Source organism: Ornithodoros turicata, chromosome 3, assembly GCF_037126465.1.
Source record: "Ornithodoros turicata isolate Travis chromosome 3, ASM3712646v1, whole genome shotgun sequence".
NCBI classification, from domain to species: domain Eukaryota; kingdom Metazoa; phylum Arthropoda; class Arachnida; order Ixodida; family Argasidae; genus Ornithodoros; species Ornithodoros turicata.
The window spans coordinates 84319363-84340015 of record NC_088203.1 but is presented as its reverse complement, the minus strand read 5'-3'; the positions used below and the strand labels follow the sequence as shown (position 1 = coordinate 84340015).

The following is a 20653-nucleotide window of genomic DNA, read 5'->3' as shown; positions in this document are numbered from 1 at the left end:
TCTACAAAAAAACCCTAAACTTAGAACCTTAGATTACGGCGCAAACCGACAACACAAACAGAGACCAAGTAGCTCCAAATATAGCCTTCCTCATATCACTGTTTATTTATGATCTCTATACACAGCAGTCGTAGATCCCTCTGTACACATACCGCAATTGCATGGAAGCGGCTATACGTTTCAAGGTGCTAATGAAACACGCGGGCTACTGACGCCCGAAATAACCGAGCAAGCAGTGTTGAGAAATACGCCACAATATGTGTACAGGCGAGGCGGCTTCCACTTGAGCCACAAGTAGAGAGAGAGAGAGAGCGGAGGAGCCAATATTGTACTTCGAGCAAGCATTCCTTTGTGGCACACTTCACAGCAGATAGCTCTTGATCCAGTCACGTTTCCTTTCTCATCTGCCGTCGCTGCCGCCCAATTGCTGGTCGTATATTATACGACTCTTGTGCGGAGCAACTTCTATCCCGTGACTCTGATGAGAGATCCCTAATATGTTACTCAGGCTGCTACGACTTGATCCAGGGTGACCCGTTGTGTTTCAACATCGTCTATATTACCCGGGTGATCGTGGTTCTTTGCAAGACACTTAAATCTTTCTTTTTTTCATTTCGTGTTAGCGCCGCGAAACAACTGTGGCTACGAGCGGCGTACAGACGTGGACAGAGGACAGCAGGTAAGACGGGGGACAGTACGCGTTCTGGGCAGACTTCAAGGGAAACTTCCCTGATATTCCTTTGGAAAGTCTGCAGGAAAACTCAGGGAAAAGCTCAGACAGCACTGGCGGTATTAGGATTCCAAGCCACAATATTCCAGTCTTCAGCACGACCTTGGCCATACCATGAACGAGCGGACGCTTTAGCCCGCTTTGCCATGCCAAATTATGTTTATGATCAAATAATTTGAGGCCGGAGAGAAAAGCATGCGGATGCTGCTGGCATCCTTTCCTTTGGTGAGCGAACAGGTGCTGCTGTCGCTGCAATTCTGTCACAACTATACGAGCAGTACAGATCCAGTACAGACTGGGTCGACATTTTAGGCTTAGCAGTCCTCCTTCCTATAGAAGCCAATGACTCAGCTGACTCCCCAATCTGCGATAGCTCGCTGGCAGCTGTTGCAGTTATGGAAAAGGGTGACCATTGCGGAGTGAGTGAGGATCAGCAGTGCAGAGGGTGGGCAAGGGACCTTCCTGATGCTGCCTGTTGATGTTGTGCTTTGCCGTGTTGTGCGTGATAATGATCAGAAGGATGTGCGACTTGCTGTAAGATACACATGACACGGATGGGTCCTCAACAGAGACTCTTGAACATACGGTGAAAGTATTCTAGGTAGTGTGATGAAACAAGAGCGTGAGAGGGCCTTGAGAAGGTATAGCAGAAGGAAAATAGTTGAGCATAACATACCCGAACAATTCCTGGTACAAGTTTTGTCTCAGTGGTGCCAAGGTAAAGGAGGACATCCGTCTAATGTGCTGGGGTTTTCTGAACCATCAGGGTAGCGACTAACTCCGCGTGCAGCATTTTAAGAGGATCATTGTGTCAGAGACAAATCAAGACAGGTCGTACTTGTCCTGTATGTCTTCCCCTGTACTTCTCCCTCTTGTGTACTTCTCCTAGTTGATGGCATTTGGCGGGTGCATTTGGCGTGGTTGACTTCTATACCCAGAATGTAATTAGGCTCACCCAGGCCTTTCAATTCGATTTGCTTACCCAGCGCCTCGGTTGCTCTCTTCTGTACACGATAATTATTTGCTATCATCAAAATATCACCCACGTAGACGCCTAGAATGATGACTGTCACACACTGCTTCTCAAATAAGTATATGCATCCGTCTTATCTATAGTTTCATTTCATGTCCTGCCCGACTGCTTGTGACCATAAATAAATTTCTGCAGTCTGCATAGATTTTGTGATGCCATACTGCTGCCAGCCAGGTGGCTGTTCCATATACACTTCGTCTTCAAGAACGTCATGCTGATATGCCGTTTTCACATCCATTTGTCGCATAATCATGTCTTCTCCGTTCGCCAAAGCCCAATGTTTTACCCAAAAATATCACGCCATTGAGGGAGTGCGTTTAATACTCGGGGAAAATTAGAATCCAACACTTAAGGTACACTTAACCCCGGTTTTGTCCCGAGATAGCTGAGCCGATCTCCCCGGAATAGAACGCCGCGATTCTACCTCATCGTCGCGATGTATTCCGAGATATCCGTGGCAATCGCTCCGGAATTGAACATCGCGTGTCCTCCTCGCGTCGCCATTGCCCCTCATCGTCGCGATTCTCCCACGTCAAATCGCCTTTTGTTGTATCAAGCGTGGACGAAATACTTTTCGATGTCCCTTGCATTCGTCATTGTCACTCTGGAGGCGGCCGCACGAGCGTGATAGGCTGGCTTGCGTTGCACGAGACGATACGGCCGTGATACTAAAGTCGGGATGCGTTTAATGTGCAGGGAACAAAAAACTACCAGCATTTCGGCGCTCAAGTTGTGGTGCATTCAGTACGCGAGTGGGTTCAACATGCGAGCAAATATGGTATTTCTGTATGTCTCCCTTCTCATTTCTTTTGATTCTCTCTACGTTCCTTTACGACAATCTTCCACTGCATGGGACTTAATGTGGCTTTTACACCGGCTTTCAAACACCTCCTCGGTGTCGGCGCATCCAGCCTCTGTTCCATGTGTGGGGTGCGCGGTGATCTCCATCACATACTCCTGGTCTGCGGACAGTACGGTCGCGAGCGCGCTCTCATGGAAACTGCTCTACAACGCGTCGATCAACACCAGTTCGACTTGGCGAAAATTCTCGGGCCATGGTCGGACCCCTCACATCAGATGCAAGGCCTATACCAGTTGTTGCTGAGTTCCTCTCCAGCACTCGACTAATGGACGAGCTCTAAAAGGACACCTTTCCATCATCATAACTTTCTCATCCCTTCCACAATCGCAAGGGGGCAGTGTACCGCCATAACGGCGGTGAATGACCCACCACATCATCATCCCGTTTATATGTGTGTGTGTGTCTTTTGATGCTGTATACCCATTTCGACTAGACAACTTTCATTCCAGGCTGCCTATCTACCAGTTCGCTGGTTCCGGCTTCATGAAGCGAACGTAGTTCTTGATGAGGATGATGATGATTGAAAAAAAAAGGGTATTGTAGCCCTAATCACGAGGGCCGGCTACTCCAGATCACCTAAGGAAAGAAATGCCAGACACATCCACCCACACCTAGTGGAGATGTCGCGAAGCGGCGACGAACGCCACAGTCAGGGTCATAGCCCGCCTCAGCTTGGTGTCCCTTAAAAACTGTGTAACTGCTGGCAAAGCTGGCAGTTGAGTGCTCGTTGGCCATGGGCCCAGCACCTTCTGCACTCCAAAGGGTCGATTGTCAACCCGGTCTAACGCGGCTACAAGTCTGTCACGACACTCAGAGTATCTTGGGCACATAACTATAATATGTTCTAAGTCTTCGATACAGCCACAGACTGGATAATTAGGAGAGTCCGCCTTCGCAAGCCTGTACAGGAGTCTCGCACTGTATGGCACATTGAGACGGAGCCTGTGAAACATGCCTGTAAAACAGTCTGGTCTGCGGACAGTACGGTCGCGAGCGCACCCTCATGGAAACTGCCCTGCAACGCGTCGATCAACGCCAGTTCGACTTGGCCAAAATTCTCGGGCCATGGTCGGACCCCTCACATCAGATGCACGTAATTCTTCGTTCGTTTCTTCTTGCAACTTCTGGCATTTGGGCGATATTCTCGTGTGATCCTGGAAGAGCGACGTAATTGTTGGCCGTGCGTCTCAGTCTTCACTGCTGTCATCTGATTGAGAGACAGTGGTAGTAACGTTGGAGTTCTCCATTGAAGGTGGAGGTGACCTAGCAAAGCATATGTCATCAGCTTCAACAGGGACATCACCCTCGTAGAAAATGGCTGTATTTGACGTGCCGACTCCTTCATCATTAGCTTTCCATGTTAGAAGCTCTGAAACTCTTCTGTGTTTCATAAACCGAACGTCCCTGCTGATGAAAACAAAGGATGGCATATGATCGTCAGCAGGCCAGAGTTGTATAGGTTGTGCAGAGGTGACCCTTAAACTGACGCCTATGCTAGATGGCGATGGCAGGTCGAAATAGGAAATTTGTGGCAGGAAGAAGATGAAGGTGGGAATAGGTTGACGAGTATGTCAGGTGCGAAACCCCTGGCCGGCACACATTGTCGTTGGCGTTCAGTCGGATCAAATAACGCTGAAGGTGTCCGGTGGGTTCTTCTAGTGTTGGCTACAAGCAATCGGTGAACACATGGGTAAATCAAATGAAAGCCTTGGATGACAATCTACTGTCAGAACTTTAGTTAGGGCTGTACAGTAAAGCCTTGCACCATCCGGGGATGGAAGCGGATATCCACGAATATCAGCAGGAAACTTGCGGGTTCGGATGAAATATGGACGCTTGTTGTGACCTGCGGGTAGGATGCGGATGGCGCTGGATCAGGAGCGGGCCGGATGCGGATAAACCGCGAGATTGCGCCACCAGTTTTCTTCGCACTAGGCACCGAACAGCGACTACAAGGTGGCCGCTCGCCCGACTGGGAGAGGAGACGTCTTGCGTCTCGAGTCGAGGTGCGCGTTCGGCGCCGATCTTGCGTTCCACTCGCAATAAACCCTACCTATTCCGTTTGTTGCAAAATCTGTGCTTGCTGTCCTGTATCCTTTGGCGGGGTCATGGACGCATGGTGGCATCATGGTGGATCCGCGTAAGCGGTGAAGGGAGGCAAATGGGAGCTGATCCCTCATATGCCGGAGAGGGGCCCTTTGATACGCGGTCCGTCCCCGGGTGGGCGGTGTCTTTGAATGCGCGGCCCATAAAATGGTCGTCGGGGCAGTATCGCTTGCGGTGCTGTTCCGGGAAGATCTTTTCTTAGATCATGGACGCTCAGGACCTGCCCTATACCACTCCGGTGTTTTCACTGTCAGAACAAGAGAGAGGAAATCGCCCGTGTGGACGATGTTCGGTGACAGCAGTTTTTGTTATCCTTTTTTCTTTTTTCTGAGCTGTCTTGTGCCGACGGGAAATAAGGTTTATTTCCTGGAAAATTGGGTAGATACCATCTCTGCGTCACGTGGGAGACGCGGATTTTGCGGGTCGGATGCGGATGACATGCTCAACTTTGGGGGTCGGATACGGATGTTGAAGTTGGTTGCCATTGCGGATGCGGGTCGGATGCGGATGTGTTGTTCGCGGATGCGGGTCGGATACGGATGTCAAAAAGCTCATCCGCGCATGGCTTCACTGTACAGCATAGGTTAGGGCTGTAAGTTCGATGAACGCAGAAACATTGCACCGCTTTAAAAAGATGGCAGTGAAAGACGAAAATGAAGTTTGGTGATATGTGTTCACGAGGCGATGTGATCTATCTTGTTGCCAATGGGGATATTATGTCCATTGGCAGCAGGGTCTTACCATCGAGGCGAGACTGAACTCAAACCTGTGATAGGGTTTAGAACACGGTAGTCTCGCAGAAAACTTTCTTTTTACTATCTTGTGCTGCGCAGACGAGCAGTAACAAGAAATCTGTGTTACTATGGCAGCAGGAGGACGTGGCCGGCTCAATACCTTACCGCAATCTTCACATTCTTTGTGGCCAGTCATTCCCAAAGTGATAGTACACCAGTAATTTGAAGCTTTGAAGCCTTAGTTAAGCCGGCTAATCGAGTCTTTACACTTGGTCGAGTTCTGCACCTACTTCAACCATGACAGTATGAACAAGAAAGAAACGAACGACTGACGATAGCAAACAAATCAGGGAAAAAGAGAGGTGCTGACGCCAGGATTCGAACCTGGGTCGTCGGAGCTCCAGTGAGATATATTAGCATATCTGACCGGAGATTGGAAGGTTCGATTCCTGTCGTCAGCACCATTTTTCCCTGAGTTGTTTGAATTTCTTAATTTCTGGGCGTGTGAGGCTTACGCGTCTGTGTTGTCCCTAATTGTGGTCTGTCTCGGGCAATTCTCGTTGTTTACATGCGATAGTATTTTTTTGATTGAATACGGGCCGATCTAATGTAGGGGTGGTAGCATTCGGGAGCTCAACTGATTCTTATCTACGTACATAGTGTGCGTGTGTGTGTGCCAAATCAGGTGACACGACGTCTAGTATTAAAGCGATAGAGCTATAGGGCCCAGCAACGTCAACAGCAGTGTAGTAGGTCCGTCCGTAACAGAAGTACAGAGAGAAGGTGGAGAAAAGGGGAGAATAAGGTATAAGTTTCAATGGCACTGAAACGAATAAGGGCGCCCGAAGATCTGGAACCTAATATTGTCCTGCGTAAAGTTACCGCATTTAAACGCGAAGAAAGGTGGATCTTCTTTTTTTCTTTTTTTTTAATAAATGCGAGCAGTAGGGATGTGGCATAAGTACGTGAAAATATACTTTGGCGCGCGCATAGCAATATCGTAAAAATCTGCTTACCATTCTTCTTGTAGAAGATCACTTCGAGCTTGAGTTCTGTCTTGTTCTCGAGGGCACCGTCGATCTCTCGAATGGCATCCTCTTTAGTCTCTGGCCCATAGAGGAATGCGCACGCGCATCCTTTCTGCATGATCTGTGCCCTGGGATAGCCCGTCAGCTCGCAGAACCCGTCCGAGCAGTACACGATGGGGAACAGCGCCGGCACCTGTGCATTGCCCAGCACAAAGTTGCTGTCTGGAAGCGAAAACAGAAAAGAAAAATCAACAACATTAAGGTCCATATCACGCTGTGCATCACTGTTTGGAGACGAACGAAACCTGTTATTTATTTATTTAATCGTGCGCTTTTAGAGCGCAGAAGAATATAACAGAAATGACAACTATGGTTCGAGTCGAATTATCTCCTACAGGTACTCTTATAACCTGATGAAGTGCGGGCTCTGCACGAAATTCTTGTTTTGGGTACACACTTAAAGATGAACTTCACCGCATAGCACGCTCCTAGCCAACCATCATCTCCAATGACACTGTTCTTTCTCCTGATTTGTGGAAAACGGGAGGCGTACGCCTTTTTTGTGGCACTTATTGCAGTTCATAATTGTCACGAAAATGGCGTACGCCTCCCGTTTCCTGCAAATGGGCGGAGAGAACGTTGTGCACTCTTAAAAATGAGCTTCACCGCATAGCACGCTCCTAGCCAACCATCATCTCGAATGATATCGTTATCTGGCGTCATTTGTTGAAAACGGGAGGCGTACGTCTTTTTTGTGACACGCTGTGACACTATGCTGTTCATAATTGGCACAAAAAAGGCGTACGCCTCCCGTTTTCAACAAATCAGGCCAGATAACGATATCATTCGAGATGATGGTTGGCTAGGAGCGTGCTATGCGGTGAAGCTCATTTTTCAAGTTCATTTCTAAGAGTGTGATTCCACACTCTTAAAAATGAACTTCACCGCATAGCACGCTCCTAGCCAACCATAATCTCGAATGATATCGTTATCTGCCCTGATTTGTCGAAAACGGTAGGCGTACGCCTTTTCTGTGACACTTATGCTGTTCATAATTGTCACAGAAAAGGTGTACGCCTCCCGTTTTCAACAAATCAGGCCAGATAACGATATCATTCGAGATGATGATTGGCTAGCAGCGTGCTATGCGGTGAAGTTCATTTTTAAGAGTGCAGATGATGGTTGGTTTAAGAGTGTTGGGTAGAGCTCTGTACCGGTAATCCAGAACATGTGGGTTCGAGTCCTTCAGCTGGCTATCCTTTTCAGTGACTTCCTTCTTTCATTGTTTTAACGTTTTAAATAAAAGTTGCTCCTAACCGTCTTCTCATGATTGTTGCACAGCATAGAAACGCTGACTGCTGAGATTGCCTTGTTATCTGTTCTGCTGTGACCTACAGGTAAGCTGCTTCTACAAATCTAAGGACATCTGTGATTGGCTCAGTGGGCCTATGCGTGCACGTCATGCCTCCGAGTCGCAACGTAGTGATGGCCGGTGATTTTCGTCAACGTAGTGATAGCTAGCGTGGCCCAGTGGTTAGCGTGCTGGCCATGTCACGTCGAGACTGGGAGGTACCCGGTTTCGAATCCCGGTGCCGGCTGTGCTGTCTGGGGGTCTTTCCTGGGTTTTCCTCAGACGCTTTCAGACATATGTCGGCACAGTTCCCTTAGAAGTCGGCCCAGGACGCACATTCCCCAGGCCGTTAGTCGTGACGTTGCCCACATCTGTAAGGCCGACAACGGCGAGCCGTTTCACCACTACCACCACCCCCAATGACACCGTTCTCACTCCTGATTTTATATCTATTTTTTATCGGGAGGCGGAGCCTATTCGTATCAATTATTTTAAGGCATTATAGCTAAAACAGAGGCTCCGCCTCCCGTTTTCAACAAACCAGGAACGAGGACGTTGTCATGCAATAGTCGTGACGATGCCCACCTGAGTGCGGCCAACAACGGCAAGCTACTTCGACGTCTCCCCCCCCCCCCCCCTCGTTTTTAAGAGTGTAGGGCAGAACGTTATCTGTACCTCTGCGCTGGAGTCTGATTGGGTGCTTCAATTCTTCAAATGACGTAACAAGGGATAGAGGTTATCTGGATGGCGGCACGTCTACTCGCCCGTGTCCGAAAAAAAGAGGGCGTTTTTGTGTTCACGCTGCACACGTTATGAAGGAGAAGTAATGAACAGTAAATTGTAAATCGAATTACGAAGCCTTGAAGAACAATATTACACCTATTACGCCCGTAACTAAATACCTGCAGATAGGAGTTCTTAACGCCTTTAATATTCAGTTCCTCTCCATTTCATGAAAGTCAGCCTTTTTCGAGACGTCCTAACTTCATGCAATATACAACAGCGCAACGTTCACTCGTACTTTTCTTAAAGGAGTGGTGAAAATGATATATACAACAACAACAAGAGAGGTATGGTCCGGGTGGCACATTCCTCGCAGTTCTTTCAACATTTACTGTACACTTCGTAGCGTTTCGTAGATCACACAACACTCCAAACTTGGTCGAGTTTATTTATTTATTTTTCCTTTCTCCTCCTTCGATGATCGTCGCGAAAAGCTCGATATATTCTTCCTGCTTCCTCGTCAGCGCCACAGCCTGAGTGCTGACGTACATATCGTCAAGATATCTCATCAACACCGTCTCTATACGTCGTGCCCTACATGTACATCCCGTGACCTTCGCATCACCTCAGCCGAATCGAACACAGGGCACGCAACCAGCCAACGCGCTGGGCCAAACGATAACTATTTATATCCTATTCCACCCTCTGTCGTTGTTACTTTCTGTCGCACTACTGCGAGAAAACAACAAGAGAGACGTGATTACGATGTCATGAGAACGTTCCCCGCTGGAAATAATGTTTCGCAGTGCTGGATACCCTGATTAGTTCAACAATCCGTCTATTAGGATCGAAAATAGAACAGATTTTAGCTGAACGTTGTCTTATCACCGCACAGTTCAATTAAGCTCTCGAGAACTCGGCCATGTGTAGAGCAGCGTGACGATCGAGGCACAGCTGGATCTCCTGCCGTGACACATTGAGCCCAGCGTGATATACTAAAAGCGCGAAAAAAAAAAAAAAAAAACTTCCGCGATACTGTGGCGTAGAGTATAATGCGTGCATTATGCAATCAACCATATATACCGTATATAGGTATATATATATATATATATTCAAAAGCGTCACAAAGAGGCCATAAGGTACTCAAGTCTTAATCGTAAGGTTTTAGTAGAGCTGTGCGATCTATTCACCTAGTAGCCATATAATCGCTCTGGAGTTGCCGGTTCAACTGGTGAGTGGGCCATATATGTATATCCATTTCTTTTTAGTATAACCACCCTCATAATGACTATCGTCATCATCATCATCATCACCACCACCATCGCCCTCGGCGATTGACTGTATTTTTCGTGATTGATAAATAACAGTAAATCCATCGGGTGTTCCTACATGTGCGCGTCTGATGTCATTTACAGCAACTTCTGTGGCGGATACAGATGAGGAACTGTAGCAACAGAACTCACGGAGCTATTATTCGTATTACATCCGTATTATAGTTAGTAGTACCTTCAATCGGGTCGTGCTGCTCGACATGCTACTCGAAGAGTCCCTGTACCGGTCGTACAGCTAGAGTTGACAGTTGACCGGTTGACAGTGGACGCTCTAGAGTTAGAAAAAAACCTCATTACCCCCCGGTACTAAATCAGGGAAGCGACACCCGGATTCTGCACTGCTCAACGTTACGGGGTGCACGGTTTGACAGCCGCGACCGTTGGCAGTAAATTTGGACCAGAGGGCGGGGATTACGAGGTGACCGACCGCTCCTGTCAAAGGTTTTAAAACAGTCCAATTAGAGCTTGAAACACTTTGAACCCGGGGCAGTCGATTGGTCGTCCTGGATTGAAGTTGTGGCCGAAACATGACCCTTTTAAGAAGGTGTCGGGGCCCAAAGGGAGAGGGAAAACACTTGCCAAGGGTCTGGCACCCGTGCGAATTTTGACTCCAGCCTAAAGAGTTTTGCATGTATGTCGAAAGCCATATACCTTTGTAGTGTACAAAAGTGTAAATAAACCTAGTCGTTGCTGAGCCCCTTGCCCGTCAGACGTCTTCATGAAAACCAGTTCCCGATCATCGGACGTCACTTCGAACCGACCGTCCAGCTAGAGCAGCAAGTGGAGGAAGAAATCTTACTGTCCCCTCCTCCCGGTGGCGGACTCACGTCCCCATTTTTTGTCTTTATCACAACACCATCAGTGACAGATCCAAAGAAGGGGGGGGGGGAGAATCGCCCCTGCCCCTAGGTTACACATTAGTCTCCCTCCTCTCCCCTCTCCAGTTACGCGCGTCGACAATGAACCCTCCCCAGATCAAGTCTGGTTCCGCCCCTGCTTCCTCCACACCTTCAGACAACAACATGCCTTTCGCTGCTCACCCCGTAATATGCCAAACACACTTTGTTAAAGATATCTGAGTCTTCACATTAACTTCACCCTTCAGTGGCTCACCGAAATCAATCACATCATTGACAATTCGAACGGCTGCTTCGGGTATTTCAGACGCAGTCTTCGTCTCGTTCCCGCTGATAGTAAAACATCGGCATACACTACTTTCATTCGGCCGAAGTTAGAGTTCCCCAAGCGTTTTGACGTCCCTATCGATCATTTCTTTCTGATATTTCGTGAATCCGTTCCGCTCAAAACTGCGCTGTCCGCTCCATCATTTCTCAATAGTCATCCTCCACAACTGTTACAGCGCTTAAAGGGCCTGAGAAACGAGATTTTCTTGTTTTTATTCGACACAACATAATTGCTGTTCTGATCACACAGCTGAAGTTTTTCGTTCGGCAAGCGAACGGTTTTCCCACGAGACCTTCTGAACCGAAGGCAATACGCATTGCGCACGCGCCACGGTGAGCGACTATAGGAGTGCGTAGCGTGCATAGGGTATCATGCCTATCAGTAGACCTTGTATCGCCAACTGTAGGATGGGACAAGCGTTAGCTTGCCCACATCACGCTTCAAAAATAGACCACAAAACAGCAACCGACCTTGCACAATAGACCTTGTATTGCCAACTGTAGGATGGGACAAGCGTAAGGTTGCCCACATCACGCTTCCAAAATAAAGTACCACCTGTGGCACGCAAGGATCATGGGAACTTGGAGCAGAAGAAGAGGTAGAAGAAGAACAACATTCCCGGTGTGCGCAGCAGCAGCGTCAGCTGGGGTAAATCATAAGCAGACAACGAAGCAGACGATGGAGCAGTGTCCCTCAAAGTTTCCATGCTGCTTTGCGCCACGCGTTTGGTGGCGCGCGCATCTTTTAAAAATCGTCTATTGAACGAGGGCAGTTGAAGAAACCGCACCAGCAGTGGGATTCGAACCCACACACTCTGATTGCCGGTCAGAGAAGGTGAAGCATGCAACTGGGCGTTGTGGGGCTTGTGTTGTGTTTGTCCTTCTATATGTTTAATTTCCTCATCCGCTACAACGACGCATATCAACATCGACGCCTCGAGAAGACGTCGGTTACCTGCGTGACCTCTCCGTATGCCACTTTCAATGCGTCATGTCTGTTAACACCGCCCACTTTGACAGCTCCACCAGCGCCACCTAGATACAGAAGGCCTGCTTATTGCCTTCTCTCCCTCCTTCGCTACGTGGACACATATCGTCAGAATTCGTCTGCTACTGCGATTCGCCGTTCTGCGAATTCACTAGCACGCAAATGAATGCAGCTTACTTGCAACCTGCAGTCCTGAATATTTTGACAAAAGGTTGAACCAGAAAAAGGTTGGCCCAGAAAATCAGTTCTGAGAAAGATCGGGACCGTTCTGCGCTTTATTTCACTTAGTACGCGGGGACGTTCAATCACAACTCGCAGACGAAAGCGGTTCGTCTTCATGGCCACGACCGGTGAAAGCACGTTCGTGATTGACTGCCGTCGTTGAATACACGATCCTGATTGGCTCGCTATTAGTTATTAAGTCACGTTGACGAGTAAGCAGGCTTTCTCTACCTACACTCTTAAAAATTAACTTCACCGCAAAGCACGCTCCTAGCCAACTATAATCTCGAATGATATCGTTATCTGCCCTGATTTGTTGAAAACTGGAGGCGTACGCCTTTTTTGTGACACTTATGCTGTTCATAATTGTCACAAAAAAGGCGTACGCCTACCGTTTTCAACAAATCAAGGCAGATAACGATATCATTCGAGATTATGGTTGGCTAGGAGCGTGTTATGCGGTGAAGTTCATGTTCAAAAGTGTAGGTGGTGTTGGCTCCGCGCACATTTACACACAGTTTTTAGACTCAGTACCACGACAGCTACAATGGCCAATGACGTGTACTTCGCCGTTGTTACAAATTGCTCATTCCTTCATTCCAGAGGCTACTCTGACGTCAAAAATTGAGCGGGCGCTGACAAACGACGACGACGAGTCAGCCCGTACAATGGATAGACGGCATGAGCACGCTGCAACCGCCGCCGGGGTATGGTAAACCGGAGCACACCAACACTCAACTCTCTGCATAATTGTATGAGGAGAGAGTGCGAGGTAATTTCGTACTGCTCTGCAGCACGATATGTCTTTCATAGGTGGTTCGTGTAAATAATGATGAAAGGCTGCAACATACATGAACAACGTGGAAGACGGATGAGACACCGCATCCACTACCGTCTGACAACACCTCTATGCATGACAATACTTCCATTAAGTAAACATGCTTCCTCATACCTGCTTTATTCCTATACGAATGTCCCCCCCCTTACCGTCTTTGCCATATGCAGTCCGCGTCCGCTCTAATTATTTCATATATCAAGCTGGGAATGCAAAGGGTTCGTTTATGTACGCTAGACACAGAGAGAAACGAGAGGAAAACAACAGCGAAAAAAATATTGATAACAGTGCCATTTTTAGGAATGTTGTGTTGGGTTTAAAAATTTGCTGAACGACAGTCAGACAGGACGAATGTCGGGCAGCTGATAGAACGAATACGCAGGGCGAATTAAAACTGAATTTTTTCGTCAGGTGCAGCCGTTTCTCACAGAAAGCCAACACTTTGCAACGATGCCTGTAGTGAACACCTATATAAAAGCTTCAATGCAATTGAAATGTCTCTCCAAAACATTCATATGCAAAACAAAAGAACAAAAATCACACACATATACCTAAACACGCTGTACAGAAAACTACCAAAGCAAAAGAAGTGGGAAAAATACCGGCGATTTTATCAGGGACAGGCCTCATCCTTTTGGAACGCCATGTGATATCACGAACTGAAGGGCCCATTCTTTGAACTGCCACACAGCAAGGGTTATCGTGCGTGATTGAAGCGCGAAGGAAGGCGGAGCTTGTGCTTTCTCAAGAGGCCAGGGTAGCCTCCTATTGGCCTCCGCCAGCGATCTCCCGCGATGATTGGGCAAATTGTATGAGGAGACCAATGGGAGTCCCTCTTGAGAAAGCGGGAATAAGAGAAGGCGTCAACTGAAACTGTCTTCGCGTTCAAAATCACGAACGCCGCAACGGATCAACGCCGCAGACGCGGACACACTCTTAAAAATGAACTTCACCACATAGCACGCTCCTAGCCAACCATCATCCCGAATGACAACGTTCTCGCCCCTGATTTGTTGAAAACGGGAGGAGGACCCTATTTTGTGCCGTGCATAATGGCACAAAATAGGCTCCTCCTCCCGTTTTCAACAAATCAGGGGCGAGAACGTTGTCATTCGGGATGATGGTTGGCTAGGAACGTGCTATGTGGTGAAGTTCATTTCTAAGAGTGCAGACGGAGAGGGAACAGCAGGAAGGAGTGTGGGACAGAGTGGTTAGTATGCGTCCTGGGCCGACTTCAAGGGGAACTCTGCCGACATTCGTCTGGAAAGTCTGCCGGAAAACCCAGGGAAAACCTCAGTCAGCACAGCCGGTGCCGGGATTGGAACACGCGTCGCCTCCCAGTCTCGGCGTAGGGAGCGGCTACGGGAGCTGGTTCTTCGCACTTTGTTTCCCCTTACAGGGCTCGCAGGGACCGGTACAAAATTTACCGCAACATTATAGAGGCGATAAGGTTTCTGCTCCTCGGCTATCACGGTCACCCCTGTCTCTTGAAGTAATCTTTTCACAGTTATCGCGTGTCTCTTGCTGCTTGCGCAATCTTTTCGAAGTTATATGGGATTAAAAGATGATCCTAGCTTGGGTCGATGTGCTATTCATATGACGTGAAAGAAAGAAAAAAAAAAACTCTTGACAACGTGAGAATAATAAACGGGGCATGTCATGTCATGTGCCAGGAACGGCGAGAGGTTTAGCGGCCCCGATCAATTAGAAGCAGCGAGTAACGGATTAAAGGCTAAACGGAGGAACGTGAGATGGTTCTAGAGGAGGAGCTCTGGGAGTCACGCATGTGTAGCAAGAATACGACGGATTAGCGGTCGGATTAATGCCTCTAAACAGGACGGATTATCACCTTGGTGGCGCATGAAGGTCACAGCGCGCACGAATTCCACGTGTAAGACGCAAGTTCCTGGGAAGCGTACTTAAGCTTACTTAAGGTATCACTTCATTTCGCCTCGTTCAACTCCTTGGGGACACAATGTGAACAGTTACATAAGTAGGAATTTAACACGAGACTAAGTGGTTCAACTTGTGGGTTCATGATGGGATTAAACAGAGACTCGTGACATTCGTGTCCCGACTGATAAGCCGTGCCTTAGCTGATATTTGCAACCTTGTTTTATTTATTTCTTTATTTGTTTATTTTTCAAAAAGGCAGACAATGCGGAGGCCCGTCGTATGGGTATCCTCAAACGATCTCCCTCGATGATTGGACAGATCGTTTGGGGAGACCAATAGGAGCGATGCCGTTGAGCAAGGTTCCGTTCCGATAAAAACCATACGTTCAAGTGCATGCCGGGATTTCGCAAGCCCTGGTTCTGGGAATCCGGGATATAATAAATTATTTCGACTGTGTTCCAGGCCGCGAATACTTGATGGTATACGTCTGAGAACGAGAGGGCTGTATCCTACCGGCCTCTGTTTTCAGGCGTCCGCTCCGCGGAAAATATCCGTTGCAATCCGAAACCGAGACCACTTCGTGATCTACGACATGACAAACCAGTTGGGTGCAGACCCAACTGACCACACAAAGCGAACACAGCCATCAAGTAGCGTTAAAACTCCTACGAAATGACAAGGATCGTTCCTATCTGTGAGACTATACGCAAAATATACAAAATATTGCAAATCTTTTACACTCTTTTTGTTCTTTTCACTTTCATCAACAGGCCGAAAAGCAAAAAGCGGGGACAGCCTTTCCAGAAAGCTAGACTGGCTATACTCCAGATTAGAACACAATATATAGACACAAAGGAGGAACAAAAAGAGACAAGCGCGTAAAGCAAAACGAAGAGCAACACACCTCAATAGATAGGAAACGTTCACTTTGGATATGCAAGTGAATTGTAGTTTGGTATCGCAATCGTCGCAGTAAAACACCTAATCCCATCGTCATTTCTGTAGTTGTTGTTGTTGCATTGTATTTTGACTTTACAATTTCAGAGCTCAAAGAAAAGAGCTTTTGTCAGCCGCACCTGCGCATATAGGTTCGCTATACAAGCCTCGCTGTCGCTGAATAACGGTAAGTTTTATATGACCACCTGTGGACTTTCCAACATGCGCTTTATTTATTGATGTTGATGGAAACTATTCACCTGCGACTTTACTCGGAGCTGTACTGGGATCGAAACCACCAGCATGCGAGCACAGGGGGGAACGTTAGATAACATCACGGACCGAATAAAAATAACAATCTTCTTGAGTCCGTGCATTTAGCGTGAGCAACACTAACCTTGTTTGTTCATATAGTTCTCCCGAGTCAACCACCGTCTAGAAGCCGACTTCCACGGCCCTTTGACAGGCAAGGCCGCATCCTATACTTTTGTCTTTGTTGATTGATTTGTAAAAGAAAAAAATCAATCCATACTTTTGTCTTGTGGTCTGGTCACTCAGTCAGGTTTACGCGCACGATACGGTGGATCGCGAAATATGTAGACCCAAGAACCCAACAGAGGTAATGCGTATTGCTGATGTACGAAAGTTCGAAATTGAACCTTATAGAATATTTTCACATTTACAGAGTGTATTATGAACCTGCAGACATGCAGTCGTGAATTTCTCCCTATCCAGTACTAAGCCTCTCGGCTCAGGCAGGCCTGTTTTGCATTTCGGTTTCAAGTCATGAAATAAATATATTTTTATTATTAAATAAGGTGGCGTTGTAAATGAGACGCAGAGACGTAATAACGCTTTAGAAGAAATGTTCTAAGCAGGCTCCTAAACACTGAAATTATGAATACAGCGCAGAGTCGCAATGTATGCAGAAAGCCTCAATGCCACAGGATCATTCAGAAAATTAATGAAGATTCACGACTCGGAAGACATTATTATTGCTAAACACACCAAACGCGTGTGATACTTTCCACGTTTTGTAGAAGACTTCTATGCATAGCGATATTACTACTTTAATATCTGTGGCGCTGACGGAAGTTATTTTATTTCAGAAAGCGTTCGCAATTTTTCTTCATTGCCAAACGCCGTTCGCGTAAAAGAGGGGACGACGTAAACGCAGGGAAGCTGCTGGGCGAACTCCAGGATGGGAAGAATCTGAGCTTGGGCGATGAAACGATACACGGTACGGAAACTGCTCAAACCAATAATTAAATTTAGAAGATCGTGCAATACAGGCAGCAAACCGGTGGGAAGCAAAACGATGAAAAAAACTGAGAAAAGAGTTGGCGCCAAGGAGCTACCTAAAGGAATCTGGGGATACACAGCCGAAAGTGAATGTACGCGAAGCTGAATCAGTTAAGTGAGAGCAGGAAGGATTCCGACGCATAGTGACGTCCGCGGAGACGAGCTGGCGGACCTGGCAGAATTTCATTCCTTTATGGATGTGCGAACAGTAATTTTAGAACTGAAGCAGATACGAGGTCAGTTGTTATATAACCGAACTGAACACGTACAGCATGCGTGCGGACATCGAGCATACGTCACATACACGTGCGTACGTCTTGCGCATGTGCTTCGAATGAGGCAGCTACCAGCTCCCGTGGCATAGTGGTTAAGATGTTCGCTTTCCACACCGAGACTGGGAGGTCACACGGGTTCGAATCCGGTCACCGACTGTGCTGTCTGAGGTGTTCCCTGGGTTTTCCGAAGACTTTCCAGACGAGTGCCGGCACAGTTTCCCCTGAAGTCGGACCAGGACGCATATTAACCCCCCTGTCCCCCACTCCTTCCTGCTGTCCTCTGTTCACGTCTGTATGTTTTTTTAGATAGACAAGTGCTTTATTTAGACATTCAATACATTACAAATTATAAAGCGGGACCGCTAGGCAAGCCTGCAATGCGGTCCCCGTAAAAATTACAGTGATGACTAATAATCTGATACGCCTAGAAAAAACACAACATTTTGCAAAACAATAGAAACGTATGAAAAAAGATCAACAGAAATAACTTTGCCGAGACAGTTTCAGCGTTGATACATAAACAGCAATAAACGTTACAAAGGAAGAATAAATAGAAGAACAGAACGAGGAAGTCAATCGCAACACATTCGACAACAGCCGCTTAAACATCTCGAAACTAGACACTTCTCGTACATGTGACGGGAGACCATTCCAATGCTTTCCCGTAACATAATAACTGTAAACCATAATTTGTGCGGGGCTGGGGAAGCGTTACACAAAATTCACTATTTCTGAAGCAATACTGACTTGCAGCATAATTAACTGAAATTAATGATGAATTGACCATGTTGTGCAAAAGTTTAAACAAAAGTAACAGACATTTGTATTTTATTAAGGAATAGATGTTTCTAATGCCCAGTAAAGAGAAACAAAATGTAACAGGCTCATATGGGGGAAGTCCCATCATGATACGCAAGGCCTTCTTTTGCAAAAGAAATATTGGTTGAATACTTCTCTTCTAGGTAACCCCGTATGCTTCTGGACAATACGAAATGTGACTATGAATAAGCGCATGATAGACTAACATAGAAACACTCAATGGCACCAGGTGTCTTAAACGAGCAAGTGCAAATAAGCCCTGTGAAATCTTCTTTCTCACATGGAGAATATGTGGAGACCAAGTGAGCGAAGAATCTAAATGTACACCCAGGAATTTGACAGAGTCGACTTTCTGAAGTGTTGCATCGCAGCAAGTAATATTCAAACTATGATTTACGATTTTCCTCTGCCGTGGATGAAAAATCATGAAACAACTTAGTTAGATTAACGTGACTTGGTTAGAACATGACTTGGTTAGATTAATTTTTAGCTGATTTGCAGCGACCCATAGAGACACTTTTTTAAGAACCAGGTTGGCCTTAGTAATAACCTCAGGTACAGTGTTGCCTTCAACAAAAATGTTTGTGTCATCTGCGTACAATGTTGTAACTGTTGATAAGTACTTGGGAAGGTCATTCACATAGACCAAAAATAGAAAAGGTCCCAGTATAGACCCTTGCGGGACACCGCAAGAAGTCACACGCATTGACGAACGCTTACTATCAATTTTAACGTACTGTTTTCTGTTGGTTAAGTAATCCCTGAAGAGATCAAGAGGTAGCCCTCGTACCCATAGCGTTCTAATTTAGTTAATAAAATATTGTGATTAATGAGGTCAAATGCCTTTGTAAAATCAATAAATGCGGCCAACGTTAAAATTTTGCTATCCATGTTGTTCTTTAAATACTCAACAATATCAACCAACGCTATTTCAGTGGATCTTTTCTTCGTGAATCCATATTGCGAAGGCGAAAGTAAGTTTTTATCAGAAAAAAAATTTCTGCAACCTGGATAATATACTTCTCTCAATTACTTTACTGATCACAGACAGAACAGATATTGGACGATAATTTGTGGTAGGCAACCTGTCACCTTTTTTGAAAACAGGCACCACCTTCGCAATCTTTAATTCGTCTGGAAAGGACCCCTCTTGATACATGGAGTTAATTAATTTTGCTAAAGGAACAGATAATACATGTCGGAAGCGTTTCAACACGGAAACAGATATCCCATCATGCCCAGCTGATTTTGTATTGTTTAATTTCTGAATGATACTCTCAATTTCTAATGGAGTAACTGGCGCAAGGAAAAACGAGTCCGGATTGCGCGGAGGCAGTGGCAGTTCCCGAACATCATTATCTGTGTGTATGTGCTCATAGCCACACTTGCTTCGCGGCGCTCACACGGAACTTAAAAAAAATAATGAAGCAGCACTGACTTTGCTTTATATGCTGTCTTCTCGCGTTTGTGCGCTTGCGAGTGCTGCTTCAGAGTGTTCCACTATGTTTGGTTTGGAACAGACATATCGCTTTGATTCCAAATTCGAATATAAAATTTTATATTCGATTCGGAATTCGAGTCCAATAGATAATGCTTCGCTTCAGTATTTGAAAAAGCATTATATTCGCACGGCCCTACCCATCTCAGGTATTTCGGGAAGTTTGCTATTTACGAGTATTCGATGTTTTATAAGCTTTTCTGTAAGTACAACACAACGCCGCGATATTGCTCGACAGTACTTACTATTCGTTTTGAATTTCGCAGGCAGGAAATGTCTGGTAACGTTGGAAGGTTTCATTACATCTGGGTAACTAGCCATATGTTACTTCATTACATCTTGTAGAGGAATAATGGGTACAGTGTAATGGTACTACATTTAGGCGGGGTAACGCGTAATGGCGTTTACTCATTACTCGCATTGAAAATTCAAGCATTGGCAGTTATGAATTGTGCCTGATACAAGCAAGGCCCCAGGCTGGTGCTCCCAGCCACCTTCGTCGCCAAGAAGAAAGGATGGAGTTGACGTGGAGTCTTTGAACACGAACTCCTTCTGAGCTGCAATTACCTGTGGTAGCTTATTTAGATTAGCATACTGTTGTCATATATCGACGAAATCGTTCATAACTAGCGGTTTTGCAGGGAAACTAATTACTATCAGCGGTAACCTGCAACGAAGTACAAGTATAATCACGCCCATTTACAGTACGTGCTTCAAGCACAACATAGGACTGTTTGAGAGACTTCTGGGAAAATGTAACGCCAAAATAATGGCATTAGTAATGCATCATTAAGCATAAA

The 20653-nt window shown here is 46.4% G+C and overlaps 1 protein-coding gene across 3 annotated transcripts in view; it reads right to left on the bottom strand.

Annotated features, from left to right (window-relative positions):
• The window catches only part of LOC135388716 (potassium voltage-gated channel subfamily H member 8-like), a 487577-nt gene that overhangs the window by 117677 nt on the left and 349247 nt on the right, over positions 1-20653 (bottom strand). For all 3 annotated transcript variants that reach the window (XM_064618453.1, XM_064618458.1, XM_064618454.1), the window contains one exon: positions 6482-6715. In XM_064618453.1, coding sequence (XP_064474523.1) covers positions 6482-6715 — 234 coding nt within the window. The remainder of the gene's footprint in view (positions 1-6481; positions 6716-20653) is intronic.